At 40.3% G+C, this 20,846-nt stretch overlaps 1 protein-coding gene across 6 annotated transcripts in view; it reads right to left on the bottom strand.

The window, feature by feature from the left end:
• Positions 1–20,846, bottom strand: part of PLPPR1 (phospholipid phosphatase related 1) — a 347,574-nt gene that overhangs the window by 28,168 nt on the left and 298,560 nt on the right. For all 6 annotated transcript variants that reach the window (XM_070054945.1, XM_051856156.2, XM_051856164.2 and 3 more), the window contains exon 4: positions 12,664–12,796. In XM_070054945.1, the coding sequence (XP_069911046.1) occupies positions 12,664–12,796 (133 nt within the window). The remainder of the gene's footprint in view (positions 1–12,663; positions 12,797–20,846) is intronic.

Genomic DNA, 20,846 nt, shown 5'->3' with positions numbered 1-20,846 from the left:
AGGCACCTTGTAATTGGGTGCATATACATTTATTATAGTCAAGTCTTCCTGTAGTATTGATCCTTTAATCATTACATAGTGTCCTTATCTGTCTCTTTTTTATTTAAATCTTTTATTTAATAAATATAAATTTCATAGGTACAGCTTTTTGGAATATAGCGGTTCTTCTCTCCACACCCACTCTCCCACCCCTACCCCCACCTCTGTCCTACCTCCTATCCCTCTCCCATCCCATTCTTCATTAAGATTCATTTTTAATTATCTTTATATACAGAAGATCAACTCTATACTCAGTAAAGATCAACAGTTTGTACCCACACAGATACACAAAGTATAAAGTACTGTTGAAGACTAGTCCCACCATTAATTCTCATAGTACAACACATTAAGGACAGAGGTCCTACATGGGGAGCAAGTACACAGTGACTCCTATTGTTGATTTAACAATTGTTTCTCTCTCTTAACAGTTTTTGTATTAATGTCGATTTTGTCTGATATGAGGATGGCTACACCTGCCCCTTTTGGCTTACCTTTAGCATAGAATATCTTTTTTCCATCCTTTCCCTTTCAGTCTACGTGTGTCTTTGTTGGTAAGGTGTGTTTCTTGTAGGCAGCAAGTAAATAGATCTTTTTTAATCCACTTGGCCAGTTTGTATCTTTTAACTGGAGAGTTGAGGCCATTTACATTCAAGGTAACTATTGGTAAGTAACTACTTGGCCCTGCCATTTTTCTGTGAATATGCCTATCATTTACTTTGGATCTTTTTTTTTTTTTGTACTTTTACTGGGTATTTTCTGTTTTCACATTATTTCCTGATGATGGCTTTCTTTTTGTGTTTCTGTGTGTAGCGCATCCTTTAGCATCTTTCGTAAGGCTGGATATGTGGTGACAGATTCTTTCAATTTCTGTTTTTTATGAAAGGTCTTTATTTCACCTTCATTCACAAATAAGAGCTTTTCAAAATACAGTATTCTGGGTAGACAGTTTTTTTCTATTTAGATTTGGACTATATCTTGCTATTGTCTTCTAGCCTGTAGGTTTTTTGATGAGAAGTCAGCTGTGAGTCTAACTGGAAAGCCTCTGAAAATAATCTGGTGTTCCTCTCATGCACATTTTAGAATCTTTTCTTTATGCTTTACTGTGGAAAGTTTGACTATAATATGTCGTAGTGAAGATCTTTTCTGGTCATGTTTGCTGGGAGTTCTATGTGCTTCCTATATACTTGGACATTCCTTTCTTTTTCCAAATTAGGGGAAGTTTTCTGTAATTATTTCATTAAATAGGCCTCCTAGTTCCTTCTCTTTAAATTGGGGAAGTTTTCTGTAATTATTTCACTAAATTGGCCATCTAGTTCCTTCTCATTTTCTATACCTTCAGGCTCTCCTAAGACCCAATTGATGGGTCTTTTGATCGTATCCCATTATTTCCAACACTGTTTTTAAGTTTTTAAATTTCTTCTTTTTTTTTGGCCTGACTGTAAAATTTCCAGAGATTTGTCTTCTAGCTTGGATATTGTTTCCTCTGCCTCATTAACTCTGTGTTAAGGTTTTCCACTACACTTTTTATTTGATCTATTGAAGCCTTAATTTCTAATATTTCATTTCTAGTTTATTAAAGATTTATTTATTTATTTGAAAGACAGATTTACAGAGAGTCAGAGGCAGATAGAGACAGGGAGAGAGAGAGAGAGAGGTCTTTTATCTGCTAGTTCACTCCCAAAATGGGCGTAATGACTGTAGCTGGGCTGATTCGAAGCCAGGAGCCAGGAGTGTCTTTTGGATCTCCCACACTGGTGCAGGGTTCCCAAGGACTTGGGCCATCTTCTACTACTTTCCCAGGAATGATAGCAAGGAGCTGGATTGGAAGTGGAACAGCTGGGACTCAAACTGGTGCCCATATGGGATGCCAGCATTGCAGGTGGCAGCTTTATCTGCTATGCCACCATGTGGCCCCTTGGTTTATCTTTAAAATCTCAATTTCATGGGAAAAATTTTCATTCTTATCATACATGGTTTTCTTTAGTTCATATATTTACTCCTGATTCCTTTTGAGTAATCCTATTAATTTTTTGAATTCCATTTCTGACATGTCCTCAATGACTTCATCTTCACATTCTAATTTTGAGATGTTGTCTTCATTTGGGGGTTTCATAGTGTCCTATTTATTTCTGTTTCTCGAATTTCTGTATTTTTAGGCATTTGTAGAATGGTATTTTGTTTTCTCTTATGGCTTTTATCTTTGAGCTGTGCCTCTGTGGTTTAGTGGAATGTCTATACTTTCAGTGAATATCAAGAGGTGTGCTGTGGGTATGGCCAGAGAGCTCTGGTCAGCGCTCTAAGATGGGGCGAGTCTCCAGGTCAATATCCAAGTTGGGCATTGTAGCTCTCCTCTGGTTAACTGGTTGGAGAGGAATGGTCACTGTTGGTGCAAACACCCCTTCTCCTTCAAGCTGAGGAATGCCCAAGTGTTAGCCCCCAGTGTGCTCAAGACTCATCTGCAGTGCCATATGAACCTGTGCAGCATTTCCAGTGAGCACAGTTCCCTCTGCTATGAGCTGCCCTAGGCAATCAAGGAGCTCTGAGAGAGTGCAGCAGCACTCTGTGATTGCCCAGAACCCAGCTACACCCTGCCCCCTCTCACACACTCAGTATTTTCTCAGTCTCAGCACCTAAGGCTCTCAAGGTTAAGGGGTTAAGGAGTACAAGTGGGGCCACTCCTGCCTGCTAGGCTGTCCTGTCCACAGGGAGACTGAAGTGTTCCTAGAGCTACCGTCTGTGATTGTTCCAGCCCACTGGATCTAGTCCAGTCCTCCCAACCAGATTAAAGTCTGTGTGGAATGCAGGTTTTTCTCTCTAGTAAGATCTCTGGATCACAGGCGTGCACAACACCGAGCAGCTGCAGCCCTGTTTGCTTCACAATTGTGCTGGGCACATAGGAGAGCCTGGCAGGTGGCACTTCCCTTCTGTAGGGATGGCTCTCCCTCCCCACCCGTTGTTAGGTGGGTGCAGCTGGCATGGTGGAGACTGTCCCCGTCAGGTGCTCTTGAACTACTGTGCTTGTCCCTGCTGAGTGGGTAGAGGGTGACTCCAATAGTTGCAGGGTGCGTGCACAACGGCTGGAGCGGCTACTACCAGCTTATGTCCAAAAATGGCACCAGCCCACCCACTGCTGGCTGCAGGTCACTGTTTTCGTGGGGAGAAGTGGGGAGAGACACACAGCTTTTTATCCCCCCTCTCTTGGGGAGCAGATGCCCTACTACCCTGAGGGATCCAGGCTGGACTCATAAACAGTGTAGTTCACTAAGCTCTGCCTCGGCTGTATCATCAGTGGCGAGGGCCTGTGCAGTCCGATCTCATCTGGTTTGCCAGGGCGGGCCCATTTTCTGGATCCAAGCTTCAGTGTACTTTGTTGTTTCATTGCTCTTTGCTGCGTGTCTGCACCTTCCACAGAGGTCTGGGCTATTTGTGCTGTTTTCACAGGAGCTTGTGCTAGTTTCCCTATAGTTTAACCCTGAGAGTATACTTTCTCTACTTTTTTTATATTAATTTTGCTTAGCCTATATCAGCCTGCCTTGTTGCTAATCTACCATCTTAGAGCCCCTAATCTGTCTATAAGTTTTTAAAGTTGAAGTTGATGATCTGAATCCACCCCCAAGCTCATCAGCAGACTATGATCAAGTGCCCAAGGCAGCTGCCAGCACTGCTGGTGATTAACAGATGCTGATGTGGTTCTGTTGCCCTCTGCTTGATGCAATTCCTAATCATTTTTATCATGTCCTAATGTGATAATTTAAATTACTTCCAAAATACAAAGCTTTTTAAAAATTATTATAGAGAGCTTGAAGCAGCTGTTCAGTGCTGGGAGTCATTTCAGATGTTCTGATAATACTTTTCTGTCTTGCTGTGCCTCAATTTATTATGCAGTATCTTATGTAGCAAAAATACTCATACAATTTTTTAAAGTCTTTGAAACATACTTGTTTTATTAAACTACACCAGTAGCTCTCCACTGAGGGTGATCCTTCCTCAGGGGACTTCTGTAACATTTGCAGACATTTTTGTCCCTAGCACAAGAAGGGGTGCTACTGGTATCTTGTGGGTTAGGAAAGCTGCTAAACATTCCTCAGTGCACATAGGACAGGAGCCCACTGCTATATAAAACAATTACTGGGCCCAAAATGTCAATAGTTCTGTGGGTGAGAAGCACTGCTCTCCTACGATTAAGTTCCCTGAATGTCATGAGTTTTACTGGCTGACTTTGCAAGTTGTCGGAGGAAGCAGTTCTCTGCTCAGTGAATCTTGTTGTTGGAGTCAAAGCTCTTGACCACTGGTGCTGGGCAGTGCCCTCAGAAAGGGATCTCATGTGACTCAGTAACTTGCCTCTTGGTATTAGGGTAACCTACTGAGCTCTGGGCTAGGAGTCTTGTTCAGGTCTGTAACAATCTGATTTTCCAAGGATGCCATCCACATAGATTTGTTCTCTGCAGCTGAACAGCACAACCAAAAGCAACTTCTTTGCAATTTCTGGGAATGTGAGCAGAAGTTGCTCCCTGGCTGTGCCTTTTAGGCCAGCTTCAGCATCCTTCCTCACCCTGTAGTTTTGAATCCAAGCCACGGGTCCAATCCTGATCACTTGTAGAAAGTACAAGCATCTCAGAGTCTGGTGGTTTGGCTGTTCATGGAGTCCATAACCCAGGGTTCCATTTTTTCCTCTAAGATCCTCCTTGGTTCTGTCCTCCTGAATTGTAAATCTGATATCCAACTCTGGTCCTTTGCTGAGTTCTAGAATATCTCCATCTGCTTAGATGCCCATGTCCTGCCTTGATATTAACACTTTTATGATCTAGATTTATGGCACTGCAACTTATTTTTAGATTAACTAGACAGATTGAAATTTTCTTTTTGCTTTTCCTTTTTTCTCCCTTTCCTTTTTCTTTCTCAGATTGATTTCTTTCCTTTCTTTTCTTTTTCCTCCCTCCTTCCCTTCATTTTTCTTTGATTTATTTATTTGAAAGGCAGAGTCACAGAGGCAGAGACAGAAAGAGATCTTCTATGCCTTGGTTTACTCTTTAAATGACCGCAATAGTCAGAGCTGGGCCAGGTGAAAGCATGAACTCCATCTAGGTCTCCCATGTGGGTGCAGGGGTCCCAGTATTTGGGCCATCTTCCTCTGCTTTCCCAGGCACATTAGCAGGGGGCTGGATGGGGGAAGCAGAACTGCTGGCCTCGAACTGGTGTTCCAGTGTAGGATCTGACCTTGCAGGAGGTGGCATCACTCACTTTGCCACAGACTGGCCTGACCGGTTGAATTTCTTAACCAGCACATGAAACTAGAATATTCTCTGAGCACCTGGACCGCTGAGGCCATGTCTGTCTTGATTTTTCAATCCTGCTATGAAGTCACTGCCAACACGAAAGAATTTTCACTGTAGAATAGCCTCTTCTGTTAGTTGAAAAACATGTATCTGCTCCCACAAACTCCCTGTTTCCTTTCCCTAGCTATTTTTCTGCACAGTGCTTATCTTCTAACACTATGCTTATTTAATGTCTGGCTTCCTCATTGGAATATAAACTCAATAATGGCAAATTTCTTTGTTTGGCTCACCAATATATGTTCTCAACACCTTAGCCACTGCCTAGCATAGTGGCTGCTCAATACATTATTTCTTGAAGTTTAAAAGAACATGACCAGCCCCTAGCCCCCGCCCCTCATCTATACTTTAAATACTGAAAGTAAGTAGAAGTGTACTGACTGCATCAAATAAAATCTCAGTTAAAGGACATCCAAATGACTTTCAAAATTGAAGAATGTTCCAGTTCTCAAAAAGGTTGACATTATGCTTGTCTCAGGGTGTCAATTCTTACAACCATAAAACATCATGACCTTTGAAATTGCACTTAAAATATTCATGCTTCATTTGCAGCACACTTAATTTATGGCAATTAATTAGTGTTATATGAATTAACTGTTTACTATGGCTCTTTCTATTCGTCCAGTGCTACCTAATCATTGGGCCTGATCTAAATGGCAGAAGACTTGCTTGGGATTTAATTAAATTCTTATCAAAAGTAATAATGGAACAACTATGTGATCCCAAGTGAAAAGACCATAATAAATAGCTTTTGACGACAGGATATTTTAGGTGCTAATAGACAATCTAATTTTGGCAGTTTTGGATGCCCCTACCCCTGTTTTTTTTTTTTTTTCTTTAACTCAAAAGAAACTGGCTATTTTGGGAGGGCAAATTAATTTACTTGTCCTTTGACATAGCAAACAAACCAAATTTGAATGCTTTTTATTTTCACTATTAAATAAAAAAGTATTTAATAATTGGCATAAGAATGCCTATTCAAGTATATTGGTGAATGAATAAAACTTAGCTGAACTTATCTTCATCAGGTTTTTGGAAAATGTAACTATCTTAATTAGTTTTTGCTGCTGAAAAAGGAATGCAAGGTTTTATCTCTCGAGAAAATAAATCTGTGCATTGTTGCTATGTAATGTAATGCAACACCTAGTGAAATGGTTTAAGAAGAGAATGGGGCCGGTACCGTGGCTCAGTAGGCTAATCCTCCGCCTAGCAGCGCCGGTACCCTGGGTTCTACTCCCGGTCGGGGTGCCGGATTCTGTCCCGGTTGCCCCTCTTCCAGGCCAGCTCTCTGCTGTGGCCCGGGAGTGCAGTGGAGGATGGCCCAAGTGCTGCACCCGCATGGGAGACCAGGATAAGCACCTGGCTCCTGCCTTTGGATCAGCACGGTGCACCGGCCACAGCGGCCATTGGAGGGTGAACCAATGGCAAAGGAAGACCTTTCTATCTGTCTCTCTCTCTCTCACTGTCCACTCTGCCTGTAAAAAAATAAAAAGAGAGAGAGAGAGAGAAAGAGAGAGAGAGAGAGAGAGAGAATGGGATAGGGAGGAAAAGAGGTTGAAATGCATATTAATTTGACTATATAGTTTTTTTTTTAAATCAAATCTTGGTCAAATTTGTTCACCCTTTCTTTTCATGTTCCTTTCTTTCTATGTCATGCAAATACAACTTGATAATTTATTAAAGGTTTAGACGGGTCAAGGAGTTTAGCTATGAGAGTTTATACTTTCAGATCTGGGAGCCCAGGCATCCTTTTTATAAGAACCTGGGGAAAAATTTATGGTGATTTGTTAATCAGAGGAATTCAAACCCTCTATCAAAGTTAACACAATTAGCATTGCTAAAGATGTTTTAGTTGGAATGCTTTCTGACTTTCTTTTGCCATTTTCTCATTTGAAATTTCATCTGATTTTGGGTTGGGGCAGGGGGTATGTGTATCCCTTTAAAAGTCTCCCCATGCAGACCAGAGAGGATAGAATAAAAGAGTTCAGTGCTGATCCCCTGTTTCCTTCCTACAGAGGGGAGACCATGTCGGAAAAGTGACCATTCTCCATAGCCTTCATTTTGTCCCCTACCCTTTAAAAAATAACCTTCAGTCCCTTTTCTGAATTTAAAACCATACAAATTTATGATAAAAATTAAAATTGCAGAGTAGAAAACAACAAAATTTATTTACCTATTATCCACAGTAACAAAAGTTAACAGTGTATTTACTTTCAGTCTGTTTTTCTACAGATCAGGCACACACAAACCACAGATATACACGCTTATATAATGTATCTGTCGCTCCCCCTCTTCATGGAGGAGCAACACTGAACCCTGCCTAGGCTTCATATCCGAGTCACGGCACCATTATGTCGCTCCCCCTCTTCGTGGAGGAACGACACAGGACCCTGCGCTGTTCCTTCGTCTGCTCGGCCCTCCCCGGGTTTGCTGCTGGTTCTTCCCGGGTTGGCTACTATCCCTTCCACCTCCGTGGAAGGGCAGTTCCCCCTGGCCACATTCCCCACTTCCACAGGGGAGCGGCACACCGCCGGCCGGCTTTCTCGGGGGCTGCACGGGTTCCCTTAGATGTTCCCCATAGATGTTCCTGGTGCATGCCGTCTCTCTCCTCCTTTATAGTCCTCCTCCGCCAATCCCAACTCGGCTGCCCACACGCCGAGTACGCTGCTCTCCTCCAATCAGGAGCAAGTCCTACAATTTATTAGTTGAACTGGAGGCAGCTGTGCAGAAGCTGTTTACTTCTCTCCCAGCGCCATATTGTGGGAGAGCAGATGCATAGAATAAGTCTTAATTCCAGTAACTCAGTCTAGTCCGGGCTGCTCCCCACAGTATCCTTTTCCTTAGAAATAATTATAGACAAAATGCTTTGGTTTTTCCACATAAAATTATATCATGAATATTTGTCCTTCATTAAAAGTTCATAGAAGTGTATTATGAAGTTGTAATTTATGGTGGCAATATCTTTAAAAATTATATTGATATTTCTGATTTCTATTCTGATTATATAATCTTAGTCCATAAAAATAAATCTTTATCACTGATTACTTTCTTAGGATAGATTATTAAATAATAATAATGAAATTTTTGATTAAAAAGAGCAGTATTTTCATTTTCAAATAGCTATTTGAGAAGCACAAAGACAGATACAGCAAGCTCCCATTTACTGGTTCAGTACACAGACATCCACATTGTCTAGGCTTGGGCCAAAGCTAGGAGCCAGGAACTCAATACAGGTGTCCCACATGGGTAGCAGGAGCTCAGCTACATTTGAGCCATCACCAACTACCTCTCAGGGTCTGGATTGGAAGGAAGCTGGAGCCCAGATCTAGGAATCAAATCCCAGCACACCAATGTGGAACACAGTTGTCTTAAACACTAGGCTAAACACTTGCCACAGCACAGTCATTTTAAAGGGTATTTGAAATATACCATAGGGGCCGGCATTGTGGCACAGTTGGTTAATCTACCGCCTGGGATGCTGGGATTCCATATGGGCAATGGTTTCAGTCCTGGCTGTTCCACTTTTGATTCCTGCTAATGCTCCTGGGAAAGCAGTGGAGGACGGCCCAAGTGATTGGGCCCTTGTCGCCTACATAAGAGACCTGGATGAATCTCCTGGCTTTGGCTTAGCCTAGCCCTGGCTGTTACAGCCATCTGGGGAGTGAACCAGTGGGTGGGGGATCTCTCTCTCTCCCTCTCTATCTATAACTCTGTCTTTCAAACAAATAAAACATAGAAAAGAAATATACTATAAATCAAAATGCAGGAGGGGTATATCAACTTACTCTTACCAGAAATGTATTAACATCCTAAGTTTTTTTCATCCTTGACAGAAGAAAGCATAATTTTCTTAAAACATATTTTGGTAATTCACTGGCCTTCTTTATAGTGTGAAGCTGATTGTATTTGTTGGGAAATACCATTTGTAATGCATTCTAGAATAATTACATAAACTACAAGAAAAAAGTCACACCATTTCAGGTTAATTAGAATTGTTAACTGAAATAGTTATTTTCCCATGCCAACTGCATAGGGTGTATTTTCGTGTCCATCGGGCTAGAAAACAAGACTAATAAGCTGTTTACAATAACATTTCTAATACATTCATTGATTATTTTTTTTCCCAAAGGAAAAATTTCCACTTAAAAGGTCTTTATTCCAAATACTACATTTTAGTTCTCTTATGAAAAAATTAACTCAAAATTATTCAGAAAAAGTAAGTTACCCTTCTCAAGAGAAATATATTTCTATCCCCACCCCCTACATCTCCTAATAAAAGTCAGAAGAGACTTATGCAGTTCTCTTACAAAACTGCCTTATACATGTACTTTAATTTCCTAGAATGAAACTAAAGGGTGGTAATAAAGGTAATTTAGCAGAAGGCAAATGAAAATTTAAGAACCAGCATTTATGAAATTAGTTGTAGGCAAATCTGTAATTTAACAAAGTTTATCTTTGTTCATCATCATCCAAAAAAATTTACTGAAAACCTATGGGCCACTTTGCAATATGCTGCAAATAGAGTGAAAAAAACAGTCTCTGCTCTCCAGAGGAGCACAAATTAATGGGATTGTAAGAGACTTAAGTGATTATAACAATATGGTATACAAGATGGAGGTACAAGGCTCAGTGAGGATCTGGAGGACAAGGCAGCTAATTGGATGGTTAAACAGGTAACATTGAAACAGCTTTGTAGTGAGGACGTGGCAATGGAAAATTCTGGGCAGAGGGAGCCAGCACACGAACAGAAACTGAGGCAAAGCATCACACTGTCCTTTAAATTAGGTTAGGCTGGTGAAGGAAGGCCTCCTGTGGGTGTGGCTTAAGGTGAGGTGGAGACAGACGAGATGGTTAAGGATGCTACAGATTGTTAAAAACAGGAATCCATTGAAAAATTTTAAACAGAAATGCTGTCATATTTTTGCTTTAGAAAGATCAAGGACTACAAAATGGTCAGTAGATGACAGTTTTGTGGGGCTGGGGTGAATGGAAGTAAGGTGCAAAATAAAATATAAAAAGATCACCTAAAGAGTAAAGATATTTTCCTAGCCTAAACTAGTGGTTCACAAACTTTAGTGCTCATTAGAATTGTCTGGATGATCTGTGAGAACATAGATGATCAGGGTTGTGCCCCACATGAGGCCTAAGAATTTGCATTTCTAAGAAGTTTCCTTCTGGCTCAGGGCATCTCCCAAGTTTTTCACTGGAATGATGGACAGATTTAGGTGTCATAAAACAAGAGGGACAGCATAAAGCAAGCACTTTTTTTTTTTTAACCCTGTAACCCCACTTGCCTTTCCAAGCTGTTTCCTCTAGTCCTCTAAGGTTTATGTGACATCCACTGGCTCCTTCTTCTTTAGCATCCCTTCCTTTTAAAAACGTCATGATGAACTCTAACCAATCTCACTTGAATGTCTCTGGCTTATGCTCCCAGGATCTAGCTCTCAGTCTATAACAGACTCACAGGGACTGTGTCATTGATTATGAATGGGAATTTGATGCTTCTCCAGGGTGACAAATTTCTACTTTGACAGTGGTCTTTCTGAGGCTGCGCTTCAGCCCAATGCAGTGTCTCAAGTGGGGGTTTCAGGTAGCACAGCAGGCAATCTGAAGGATCCATTCCTGGATGGTAGGACTCTTCATTCCTCAATGAACAGAGAATTGCTCTGCCAAGGCACAGAGGCCTATGTAAATGACATTCAGGTTAAAGCTTCTATTCCTTGGACCCTATCCCAGCTGGTGTTGATCAGAAATGGGTATGACTTATCTCTGCCAAAGAAAAGCAATAGTAACTATCAAATATATTTCCAAAATATATAACTCCACACTTTGATTAACTTGCTTTAATTACATGTGCAGGAAACATATCAGATGGTAGTCAAAATCTTCCCTGAGTCAAATTATGCACATCTGAGTACATGTACAACACACTCCTTGAGAGAAGTTACTTCATTTTCTATCAGTTCTACAAGATGCCTAATTAGCACTACAAAATGCCTCACAGGATGGTGGGTGGGTTTGCTAAAGTAATGTCTATAAAGGATCTAGTTCAGAGTTCTGTATAATAAACGTCCCCCTTGATCTAGCCGCTGGGAAGAAGTGATGAAACAGCACATCACTGAGAGGAATTATTCTTTGGCGTGAGGGAACTGGATCATGGTGGCATTATATGGATGACAGAACATGTGATGAGCAACAGTGGGCTTCCACAGTCTCCAGAAACTCATTTTCTGCAAATACTAGGACTATGTGAATGTTAAGAGTTGCTTCTTTTACACTAGATTTTCTTGGGCTTCCCATACTGCAATTTCCCTCAGTCCCACCAGTCACAGAAGCTATTGTATATTTGATTTCAATGTGGCTATTTGCTCATGACTTGAGGAAATTCAACCCTTTCCTGCAACAGCAAAGTAAAAGGACTAAGATTACCAAAAAAGTTGATAGAATGCTGTATTCTGGCCCTCACTTTCTCATTTGTCAGCTCTCTAGGTTCTAAATGATATCACAGTTTGTTTTAATATCAGCCATATTCACACTTGGGGAGTTTTATTCTGGCTCCTATGAAGATCCAGCCAGTAGGCATTCACAAGATCTCATTAGGACACTGTAACAGCTATCATTTATTGAATGATACTTGCTGTGTAGGCATTCTGCAAGATCTATATTCCTACCTGTACTCAACACATTTATTCCCATATCTATATTCATTATTCATAGTACCCTAGGTATTTTTACAAAAGCTCTATATGAAGGAATGTAGGGTGTACCCTCATTATTCCTTGCCATGAATGCTAGCAAAATATTTTTTTAACCTTTGGAAAAGTATTATATTCAAGAACCCAATGGGTTATATTTCCCATTCTTTGTTATATTCTCCACATAAAGACTGTACAGAAAATGTTTCTGTGGAAATTTTATTTCTAAATGAATTTTATTGGTGTTCTATATGTTCCCCCACCCTCTTCATGACTCAGCTAGAAATTGTGTGGCAATATCCACTCAATACTGAAATACATGTCCAGGATAACTCTCACATAAATGTAGGATGAAAGAAATCCAGCTTGAAATCACTTATAAGACAATTTAATAGGTACCACTTCACTTCAAGGATCAAAACTTTATCATGGCATTAGGATCAGGCTCAATTTCTGTACTTCATAGGAAGCTCTCCAACGCAGCTTTTACTTTTAAATTGGACAGATCCATAGATTGGCTTATTTTACCAAGCCTGATCACCATTCATAAGTTTTGCCTATTCAAAGGGTTTAGTTCTCCGTGCTGTTCTACTCACCGATAAATCTGACAATCCTTCGGAGTAAGGGGTTCAGGTAACAGCATTCTCCAGTCAGAATTGTTTTCTCCTGGGCAATCAAGGATTCTCGTGTTGACTTTATGAAATACATGGATATTTCACCAATAAAAATCTGGGGAAGGAATGTTAAAGACATGTCTAGTTGGATAGCTGTTTGAACAGTTGCTTTCCTTTTTAAAAATAACTTTTGAGGATCTGCAATCCTTTAAAAAGATACCAAGTTGGAGAGATGGGAAGTTAGAAACTAATTAGCATTTAGCCCATTATATCCCACCACCCTCTATCTAGGACACTTACAAAGATTTAAATTAAGCAATAAACGTGACACTTATGGTAACATTGAAATAAATATTATGTCATTGAAATATTCACAGAATTGAAAACTTCTAATTGAAAATAGACAACAATAATTATTTCAGAGTTCAGATAAAAATATTATAAAATATAAATTGATATACTATGTTGTAATATAATTTATTTTAAGACTCATTCTGGGGTTGAATCCTTTTTTATACAAACGTGTGAGATGCAAGGATGAGGAATAACTGTGACAGCCAATGTGTCCAAGAAGGCATTATATGCACACATACAATAAACTATTACTTTGTTATGCAGCAACACTTTTTAAAATTTTTTATAAGATTTATTTATGTATTTGAAAGTCAGAGTTACACAGAGAGGAGAGGCAGAGAGAGAGGCTTTCCATCCGATGGTTCACTCCCCAATTGGCCACAATGGCCGGAGCTGCACCGATCCGAAGCCAGGAGCCAGGAGCTTCTTCCTGGTCTCCCATGTGGGTACAAGGGCCCAAGGACTTGGGCCATCTTCTACTGCTTTTCCAGGCCACAGCAGAGAGTTGAATTGGAAGTGAAGCAGCCGGGACTAGAACTGGTGCCCATCTGGGCATTAAACCACTGCGCCACAACGCCATCCCCAGCAAGACTGTCTTTATATATCATAGAAACACTTATTTTATCATGCTTATCTAAGATATATTTTTCCTGTTCTGAACTGGTGGAATGACACTTTTATTATTATTGGCACCTCTCATTATCTTGCACTAACAACCATATGTTACCATTTAAGTCACCATGACTTTATGTGGATTGAAGACTTCCTGATGTCAGGGACCATATCCTATATTTATATATTGCTTTGATTGCACCCAGCACCATTAGGAACTGGCATGGATCAAGCTTTTACCAACTCTACACTACTACAACTCATGACTGAGACCCATTGATGAGGAATTTAAAATTAATTATCATCATCCACTGAATCCTGAGTGTCAGGTACTTTAGCATATTATTTTCATGCCCACAAGATCCCTAGTGTAGGTCTAATTATCCTTGCTTTACTGATGAGGAATGAAATTCCAGCAAGGTTCAATAATTTGCCCTACAACACATTCATATGGCACATGTGAATTGTTTTCCTCAGTCCACACTTACCACTATGTCATAAGCTGTTCACATTTCCCTAATTTTAATTTCAACATTTACCTAGAAGCATGTGTTTTTATAGATGCTCTTCTTTGCTATGAATAGACCTTTTTCAAGAAGAATAAGACTACATCATTCATGGATACATAATTTACAGGGTAATACACACATGAAGAGCTTGTAGATTCAGACAGATCATGTCTTACATACATTACAAGATTGAAGAGTTAAGAAGCCACGATTCCTGAGTGACAGAAGGGGATTTCTTTCCTCTAGGAAAGTCAGGTTGGACATAGCCAGTTTTTATCTCTAATGTCAAATACTAGGAGACTCGGCTGCTTGTTTGATGCTTACTGCATGCCACCTTTATTTATAGGAATGCCTTGTACCTTCTCTCCCTAGAGCACTTGAACAAATCACTATCATGATTCTCATGGCATTACATGAAAAAATACCAACCTATCCCATTATTATTTGTATTTTTGCTCTCACCCCTGCCCTAGAACCTGGAAAATGGTTAGTTCTAAAAAGAAAGAACTTTAATTTGAATTTTGTTTACAAGAGAGACAAAATGGGACTAGACATTTGTGCTGTGTGGAAAACTCTTGCTGTCTTACAGACAACAAAGCCCCTAACATCCCTGTAGCTCAGCAAGGCCTTTGGAGTTCTCCTTGATTCGCGACTTGCTGCCCTATACCTGAGTGATGTGACCCTGAAATGAACAGTGCTGGCTCAAACTGACATTAGAGAGAAAACGGGGAAGGGAGAGAAAATAAAGAGCAATTTAAAAATGGAAAAGTCCTAGGAGGCAGTCATTGTGGTGTAGCAGGTTAAGCCATCACTTGGGAAACCTGCATCCCAAGTTGGAATTTCTGGGATAGAGTCCTGCCTCTGCTTCTAATCAGCTTCCTGTGAATGTACCTAGGAGGAAGCAGGTGATGGACCAAGCCTTGGGGTCCCTGCCACCCATATCAGAGACCATTTGAGTTCTGGGCTCCAGACTTCAACCTGGTCCAGCCTCAGTCATTGTAGGCATTTTAAGAGTGAATCAGCCAATGGAAGATTTCCCTCGCCCTCTTTCTCCTTGTCCTTCTGTCTTTCAAATAAAAGTCAATAAACTTAAAAAAAAATAGAAAAGCATTTAAATATACAGGCAAACATGATGGTAAAAATCACGTCAGTTTAATTATTTTGACAGAATGGTGTTTTAAAATGTTAGTGATCTTTAGTCTTACAACGGGTTTATGATGACTACAACTTAGAATATTTTTGTTTTCAACTGTACGAAATGATCTTTAGCCTTTATTTCTGAAGACCTTACTTTAGGGCTCTGTCACACTCTTAAAAGTGATGAGGCTTTCTTGGGGTTGGAGAACACTGTTCAGAACAAGTCCCAGCACAAAGTGGGCAGATGTGTAGAATAACATGGTACTCAGGGGCTGAAATGGAAATACCTGTCAGGAAGGGCCAAAAAGGTCCAAGTCTGAAGCTAGGCATAGGTGAAACGGTTGTTCAGTACTAGCCCAAAGGGAGCCAAGCAACTCAAAATTGGATAGGGAAGTCACAGAATCCAGAGTAAGGCGATGACCAAGCATGCATTACTTTGGCAGGTGGTACCTATACATGGTTATGCAGAATTACAAATATTTTATGCTTAATATCCTTGGAAGTGACAATGAATTGATGTTCTGCCATGTAAAAATATTTGAACAGTTTCAAGAACTCTGCATTCTCTTTTCTCATAAGACTGGTCACTGCAAACATAAAGTGCTAAGGGGCTTTGTTTGGTCCCCAGTGGACAAGCATTTTAATTTCCCTGGGATGGAACTGGAGGGAGGGGAAGGGAGAGGGGGGAGAATCTCTTCCATCTACTGCTTCACTCCCCAAATGGCTGCAATAGCCCAGATTGGGCCAGGCTGAAGCCAGGAGCCTGGAACTCCATCTGGGTCTCCCACATGAGTGCAGAAGCCCAACTACTTGGGCCATCATTTGCTGCTTTCCCAAGTGCATTAGCAGGGAGCTGGATAGAGAGATGGATTGGAAGCAGAGCAGAGGGGACTCAAATCAGTGCCCTTAGGGGGTGCTGGCACTGCAGGAGGAGGCACTGTGCCACAATGCTGGCACACAGGACCCTAGATTACAACCAGTAGGTCAGAAGTATAGGTGACAACCTACTACTTACAAGTGACATCCAAATAAGGGCAGTCTTAGGAAACCAAATCATTAATCTCTGAGATCTGATGCTTTCTCTAGAGAGTGGCAAACTGAGTTAAACTTCAGGATACCCAGTTGGTGTTAGCTAGCGAATTGCCTGGTTTGTGGGGAGAAAACTCCTCACATCTGAGATCAGAAAATAGAGTGCTTGCCTCAGATGTTTCAGAAGCCTCAAACATTCTTACTCAGTAGAAACAGAGGGTAGGGCATTTGGAGCAGTGGTTATGTCACTGCTTAGGACACCCACATCCCATATCAGAATACCTAGGTTTGAGTCCTATCTCCACTTCTCATTCCACTTTCCTGCTAATGTGCACCCTGGAAGACAGCGGATGATGGTCCAAGTACCAGGATCTCTGTCACTCACGTGGGAGACCTGGGTTGAGTTCTAGGCTCCTGTGTTTTGCTTGTCCCAGTCCTGGCTGTTGCAGGTATTTGGGGAATTAATCAGTGGATGGAAGATGTCAGTATACATCTCTCCCTCCCTCCTTTCAAAAAATAGTAAGAAAGAAGATGTGCTAATTCTAGAAATGATCCATTCTGTGAGGCTTTATTCTATAGAATGAGAAAACTTATATATAACTGATTCTCATCAAAACACACTGAGGGTGTGTGCCACAAGCAGATCTAGACAAGATCACTCCAAGGTATACTAGGCTAAACAGAAGTTATGCAAAAGGTTATGGAGCTCAAGCAAATCCATCAGTTAAAAAATCCTGATTCTCATGTCAAAAGTGGTATCAGCTAAATGTTTTTATCAGCTAAAAACATTCAATTCACAAATGAGCATAACCCATAAAAGATAAAAATCAGCATGTGCCGAACTGTACATCTCCTCCCTCTTATTCCCACTCTTAAACAGGGATCACTTTTCAGTTAAATTTAAACACCTAAGAATAATTGTGTTAATTAAAGAGTTCAACCAATAGTATTAAGTAGAACAAAAAAAATACTAAAAGGGATATAGTATTAAGTTGTTCCTCAACAGTCAGGACAAGGGCTGATCAAATCATTGCTTTTCATAGTGTCCATTTCACTTCAACAGGTTACCTTTTTGGTGCTCAGTTGTCACTGTTCAGGGAGAACATATGATATTTGTCCCTTTGGGACTGGCTTAATTCACTCAGTATGATAGAGTTAGAAACGTGCCAGGGGATTCCAATTCAATCCCATCAAGGTGGCATATACCAATGCCATCTTACTAGTCAAGGTGATCATTTTCAGTTCATAATTGATCATGATAGGATTAAGAGTCAAAGGGATCACATAAACAAGACTAGTGTCTGCTAATATTAACTGATAGAATTAAAAAGAAGAGAACCATCCAACATGGGAAGTGGGATACACAGCAGACCCATAGAATGGCAGATGTCCTAAATAGCACTCTGGCCTCAGAATCAGCCCTTAAGGCATTCGGATCTGGCTGAAAAGCCCATGAGAGTATTTTAAGCATGGAAAGCCAAGACACTCTGGGGGAAAAAAAATGACCTAAATGAAAGATCTCTGTGAGATCCCAGTGGAAAGAACGGGCCATCAAAGGAGGAGGTACCTTTCTCTGAAGGGAGGAGAGAATTTCCACTTTTACTATGACTTTTGTCTAAATAAGATCGGAGTTGGCGAACTCAAAAGGCTTCCATAGCCTTGGCAACTCGTGACAAGAGCCTCAGGTGATTACTGACGCCATAAACAAGAGCGTCAATTGTTAAATCTACAACAGGAGTCACTGTGCACGTTCTCCCCATGTAGGATCTCTGTCCTTAATGTGTTTTACTATGTGAATTAACGGTATTACTAGTACTCAAACAGTACTTTACACTTTGTGTTTCTATGTGGGTGCAAACTGTTGAAATCTTTACTTAGTATATACTAAATTTATCTTCTGTATATAAAGATAATTGAAAATGAATCTTGATGTGAATGGGATGGGAGAGGGAGTGGGAGATGGGATGGTTGCGGGTGGGAGGGAGGTTATGGGGGGGAAAAGCCACTGTAATACAAAAGCTGTACTCTGGAAATTTATATTAAATAAAAGTTAAAAAGAAAAAGATGATAAAAATCAGCAGGGTTGTGAATACCTAGTTACCAATACAATGCTCAAGTGATGATGCCTGCATAAAGAAAGGAGGGAAGGAAGTGTGAAAGAGAGGACAGGGGTCATTTTATAATTAAAATGTAGTGAGATGTTACTGGATTTCAGTTAAAGTTGTGAGGGACACAGCAGCTATTGAGAAAACAATTAGGTCTCACATCCCAAAAAGTGTGCTTCATAGATGTTTGTTTATTTTACTGGTCACACATAGAGTACTATTTTCCCATTCTCTGGAACCTACAGTCTCATACAAGGCCTGATTGTGCTTGGGGAGAGGGAGACCATGACGGTAAAGGGTTTTCTTCTTTTTTACAATGCTTCAGCTGACATTGGATGCAATTTTGTTCATTGTTGCAGATTCGTGATTCTGCTTCTGGCAGTGGCTGGGTTCTTCCATCTGTAACTCTGCCTCAATCTATCACTGCTCAGAGAGCAGCTGGGGCATGTGGGACTCGCCATGTGTTTGGGCCTGGCTGGCTTGCCCACTCTGGCTTAACTGTTGGCTAACAAACGTTATATCAATCACCACAAATGAGAGTGTCTTCCAGTGAGAAATGGTCAAGGTCAAACAATAATGGCAATAAAGGAACTGCAAATGAATTCCACTGGTGCATTTTCACCCCTAACTATGCTAGCTACAAGTGATACATGTCCTGTAGATGATAGTACATATCCTGTTAAGTAGTTAGGGTTACTGTTTTATCTTGATAAAATTTTTTCAAATATGGAAACAGAAACAGCATATAAATACATAATCCTGAAACATAGTGCATCAGTGTCTTGTTACTTTTCAGACTGCATTTCTTCAAACTTAAACATCTTAAACACTTTGAGAGAAAGCATCTTATATACTGTGCACATTACGATGTTTATATGTTGTAAAATGACTAAATCTAGCTAGTTAACATATGTATTACCTCACCTAGTTTTTACCTTTGTGGTGTTAACATCCACTATTAGTTTTTTTTTTTAAAGAATATGATATATGTACTTCTTATTACCTACAGTCACCATGGAATACAATAGAGCTCTTGAAATTATTCTTCCTGATATTTTGTGTTCTTTGAACAGCATGGTCTTTCTCCTTCCCTCCCACTGTCCCAGTTCCTGGTAATCACCGTTAATTATACCCCCTAATTCTGATACTTTTTTAGATTCCGCATGTGAAAGAGATCATGAGATATTTGTCTTTCTCTGCCTATTTCACTTAAGATAATGTTCTATAGGTTCATCCATGTTATTACAAATGACAGGCTTTCCTTCTTTTTAATAACTTAATAGTTTTCAATTGTATATACACATTGCATTTTTTTAAAACTTTTATTTAATGAATATAAATTTCCAAAGTACAGCTTATGGATTACAATGGCTTCCCCCCCCATTACGTCCCTCCCACCTGCAACCCTCTCCTTTCCATTCCCTCTCCCCTTCCATTCACATCAAGATTCATTTTCGATTCTCTTTATATACAGAAGATCAGTTTAGCATACATTAAGTAAAGATTTCAACAGTTTGCTCCCACACAGAAACATAAAGTGAAAAATACTGTTTGAGTACTAGTTATAGCATTAAATCACAATGTACAGCACATTAAGGACAGAGATCCTACATGAGGAGTAAGTGCACAGTGACTCCTGTTGTTGACTTAACAAATTGACACTCTTGTTTATGATGTCAGTAATCACCCTAGGCTCTTGTCATGAGCTGCCAAGGCTATGGAAGCTCCCTGAGTTCACTGACTCTGATCATTTTTAGACAAGACCATGGTCAAAGTGGAAGTTCTCTCCTCCTTTCAGAGAAAGGTACCTCCTTCTTTGATGACCCATTCTTTCCACTGGGATCTCACTCACGGAGATCTTTCATTTAGTTTTTTTTTTTTTTTTTTCCAGAGTGTCTTGGCTTTCCATGCCTAAAATACTCTCATGGGCTTTTCAGCCAGATCCGAATGCCTTAAGGGCTGATTCTGAGGCCAGAGTGCTGTTTAGGACATCTGCCATTCTATGGGTCTGCTGTGTATCTCACTTCACATGTTGGATCGTTCTCTCCCTTTTTGATTCTATCAGCTAGTATTTGCAGACACTATTCTTGTTTCTGTGATCCCTTTGGTTCTTAGTCCTATCATTATGATCAATTGTGAACAGAAATTGATCACTGGGACTAGTGAGATGGCATTGGTACATGCCACCTTGATGGGATTGAATTGGAATCCCCTGGTATGTTTCTAACTCTACCGTTTGAAGTAAGTCAGCTTGAGCAAACACCAAAAAGGAAACCTGTTAAAGTGAAATGAACACTATGAGAAATGGTGACTTGATCAGCCCTCACCCTGACTGTTGATGAGCAACTTGATATGTTATCCCTCTTAGTATTTTTTTTTGTTTGTTCTACTTAATACTTTTGGTTGAATACTGTAATCA

Source organism: Oryctolagus cuniculus, chromosome 1 (assembly GCF_964237555.1).
Source record: "Oryctolagus cuniculus chromosome 1, mOryCun1.1, whole genome shotgun sequence".
Lineage (NCBI taxonomy): Eukaryota > Metazoa > Chordata > Mammalia > Lagomorpha > Leporidae > Oryctolagus > Oryctolagus cuniculus.
This window is presented reverse-complemented; position numbering and strand designations above follow the sequence as displayed.